The sequence below is a fragment of the Henckelia pumila genome, chromosome 1, assembly GCF_033568475.1.
Source record: "Henckelia pumila isolate YLH828 chromosome 1, ASM3356847v2, whole genome shotgun sequence".
In the NCBI taxonomy this organism is placed as follows: Eukaryota; Viridiplantae; Streptophyta; class Magnoliopsida; order Lamiales; family Gesneriaceae; genus Henckelia; species Henckelia pumila.
The window spans coordinates 64204808-64208436 of NC_133120.1; the positions used below are offsets into that span (position 1 = coordinate 64204808).

At 37.2% G+C, this 3629-nt stretch overlaps 2 protein-coding genes and 1 non-coding gene across 3 annotated transcripts; 1 reads left to right on the forward strand and 2 right to left on the reverse strand.

The window, feature by feature from the left end:
• Window positions 1-450: 450 nt before the first annotated feature.
• On the reverse strand, window positions 451-897 carry LOC140863719 (uncharacterized). Its single transcript, XM_073267339.1, has one exon. The coding sequence runs from the start codon at window positions 895-897 to the stop codon at window positions 451-453; it is 447 nt and encodes a 148-aa protein (XP_073123440.1).
• A 6-nt stretch (window positions 898-903) lies between these two features.
• Window positions 904-2657, reverse strand: LOC140863730 (uncharacterized). Its single transcript, XM_073267348.1, has 3 exons — window positions 2303-2657; window positions 1313-2059; window positions 904-1157 (listed from the first exon to the last, which is right to left on the reverse strand). The coding sequence occupies exons 1-3, from the start codon at window positions 2655-2657 to the stop codon at window positions 904-906; spliced, it is 1356 nt and encodes a 451-aa protein (XP_073123449.1).
• On the forward strand, window positions 2125-2230 carry LOC140876793 (small nucleolar RNA R71). Its single transcript, XR_012149026.1, has one exon. It is a non-coding gene; the product is annotated as a small nucleolar RNA R71 (small nucleolar RNA).
• Window positions 2658-3629: the final 972 nt, after the last annotated feature.

The window sequence follows — 3629 nt, forward strand, 5'->3', positions numbered from 1 at the left end:
CATTGAATTGGAATTCCCATGAACTGCCAGAAATAGGATAAATAATACCTGCATACAAAAGTTTGATGGTCTCAGCTTTCACTACCTCTTGCATCTTCGGGTTAAGTCTTCTCTGAGGTTGAACCAAAGGTGTATACATCTCTTCCATCAGAATTTTGTGCATGCAAACCGATGGATTGATTCCCTTAATATCCGTCACTTTCCAAGAAAATGCCCCTTTGTGTTCTCTAAGGACTTCCACCAATTTTTCCTCCATTGCATCTATCACAAAGATGAAATAATAACAGGTAAATTATTATTTGTGCTCAAATAAACATATTTTAAATGCAAAGGTAAGGGTTTTAGTTCAAGAGTCGTTGGTGTTTCAAAACTGGGCTTTTGAGGAGATAGATCCTTCCTATTTCCCAAATCTTCTAGTCGGAGCCTCAGTGGCTTCCTTAATGGAGGATTTTAATTGAGATATGCTATAATATATGCTATCTCTTCATCCACGGCATCCTCGCTTCCACTACTGGTGAGTGCGGCCTCAACTAGATCCTTCAACTCTCCCTGCACAAAATTATACACAAGTGAATCCAATGAATCAATTTTATAACAATCATGATCATGTAATGAATGCTTGATTGCATCAAAGACATCAAAGGTGATATCCTCTTCTCCTACTCTTAATGAAAACTTCCCTTTTTGGACATCAATTATTGCTTTTCCGGTTGCCAAGAAGGGTCGACCCAAAATTAATTGCATCTCCACGTCATCTTCCATATCAAGTACCACAAAGTCTACTGAAAATATGATTTTGTCGACTTTGACTAGCACATCTTCTATTATCCCTCGTGGGTATTTTATGGATCTTTCTGCAAGCTGCAAGGACATTCTTGTAGGATGTGGCTCTCCCATCCCAAGTCAGTTAAAAACAAAAAATGGAATCAAGTTAATGCTCGCACCTAAATCACAAAGAGCTTTATGAAAAGAGATATTCCCAATCACGCAAGGAATAGAAAAACTCCCTGAATCTTTCAACCTAGGAGGGATTTTGTTTTGCACTAATGCAGAACAATTCTCAGTTAACTTCACCATTGCATGCGCCTCTATTTTCCTCTTGTTGGATAAAATTTCCTTCAAAAAGTTTGCATAGCTAGGCATTTGCAACAAAGAATCTACAAAAGGAATATTTATATGCAGTTTTTTAAACACCTCAAGAAATTTTGCAAATTGTGCATCAATCTTAGCTCTCTTGAGTGCCGCAGAAACGGAGGTGGGATGACAATATTAGGCTGTGTTGTGGGTGTTTGTGTAGAGTTAGAAATCTTACCTGTTGAAGCCTCTTGATCACCTTCTTCCTGATTCTCATTTTGTTCAGTCACCTTGGCCTTTAGCTTCTTTCCACTCCTCAATTCCACTGCCTTGACTTGCTCTTTTGGATTTTTCTCGGTACCTCTCGGTAGTGTCCCAAGCTCTCTGTTGGACATTGCTTTTTCCAACTGCCCTATTTGATTCTCCAAATTCTTTATCGATGAATCTTGGTTGTGCATCCTAGTCTCAGTGGAAGACATAAACTTTCTCATCATTTGCTCCAATGATGATTTCTCCTCTTGGGGTTGCTTGCCATAATTTTGATTTCCTTGCGGTCTATACTGATTATTTTGACCTCCCCACGAAAATTTTGGATGCTGCCTCCAAACCGAATTGTATGAATTTGAATATGGGTTGTTTCTTGGGTGATTCTGGCTACCCACTTGTTTCACTGGCATCCCATGTGGCACATAAAAAGGGTTATCATCTTGAAAATCCTGTGTGAAATGCTCACCTCCGCATTTGTCGCAGAACACCTCTTGGATACGCATAGCATAATTTCCCATGCTCAACCCATCAATCTTCTTTGTAAGAGCTTCTAGCTGGGCAGACATCGCAGTGATTGCATCAACCTGATGAAGACCTGTAGTTCTTCTGGATATATTCCTCTCAGACTGAGGATGATAACTGCTTGAAGCAATCTCTTCCAATAGTTCATATCCTTCCTCTGGTGATTTCCTCAATAGATTTCCACCTACGGCTGCATCTATTATATTACGGTTATTAGATAACAAACCATAATATAAAGTTTGTACCACAAGCCAGTCTGGAATTTCATGATGTGGGAATCTTCTGAATAAATTTTTGTAGCGCTCTCATGCTTCATAGAGTGATTCCTGATCCGATTGGGAGAAAGTTGTAATGTATGTCTGTAATTTCATAGACTTTGATGGAGGAAAATATTTGGTAAGAAACGCTTTGTCCATGTCCTCCCATGTAATGATGGAACCTGCAGGTAAACAATTCAGCCATGCCTTATCTTTGTCTCGCAATGAAAAGGGAAATAAACGTAGATGAACAGCATCGTCAGAAACTCCCTGATGCTTAAAGGTATCACAAATTTCTAAAAAAATTGCAATGGGAGCATTCGGATCATCTAAGGCGGATCCAACAAATTGTACTGTATTATGAATCATCTGGATAATGGCTGGCTTGATTTTGAACTGATTAGCATGAATTTTTGGTCGAATGATGATAGGCCTAGAACCATTGATGGATGGTTGAGCGCAGTCCATCATAGATCTAGGAGTAGGTGGCCCATTGTTCTCCTCACCGTCTCCCCGCGGTGGTTCGTTTTCAGCCATCAGAACTCTTTGTTGTCTTCTTCTCTTGCGAAAAGTTCTCTCAATTTCAGGATCAAAAGGTTCGAGTTCTGAGTGTGATGATCGTAGCATGCACCAGAAGATATACCTGCAGCGAAAAATAGATCAGTAGTGTAAAATTTTAAATGAAACTAAAGAAGATCTCTAAGCAGTAAATTGTAAATTAACAGTCCCCGGCAACGGCGCCAAAAACTTGATCGAGCGTTTTTTGCACAGTAAAATGAACTAAATAAATAAACCGCAAAGCTCGAAATTGTTGCAAGTGCACGAGTCAAATTTTAATATAGTGGATAAGAAAAAGTATCGTCCTCAGAGACTATATTAACCAATTTCCACTTAATTATGCTTCTCTAGAAAGTTTAAACAAAAATTTAGAATTCTTCTATCCAATTACTATTAGCAAATAATCAATTAAAGACAAAAATAATAAAAGATCTAGAATTTTTTTAAAGATAAAATTCAAATGTTGATGACAATTTTTTAGATTTCAGTTCACCTTCCCCTTTTTGACTCTGATAATCAATCTAAACATACAACTCATGTTTTTGACAAGATTCCCTAATTTATTAACATACTCTTTCAAGTTATGATAAACTAACTCAATACCATGAAATAATTAAATGTCTTCAATTATATAACAGGTATCAAATTGCATGAACGATTCTTGGAATCCCTTAGCTTTTGACCTATTGGATTATCACTATCAACATGAATTCAATTTCATATGTCAATGCAAATTGTAAATCCATGAACTATGTTATCTTTTCCTACCATGAATTTTTCTTTCAAAATAACTCACGATATAAAATATTGTAGAAGTTAGCTACGCTTCAACAATTCCAAGCAAACCAATAACATAATTAAACACTCATCGAAAGTCGAAGATCAATATTCAAGAGTCAAAATTTTAGGTTCGGATCTCCTAAATCTCAACAATAAAAGTTTAGCTACACA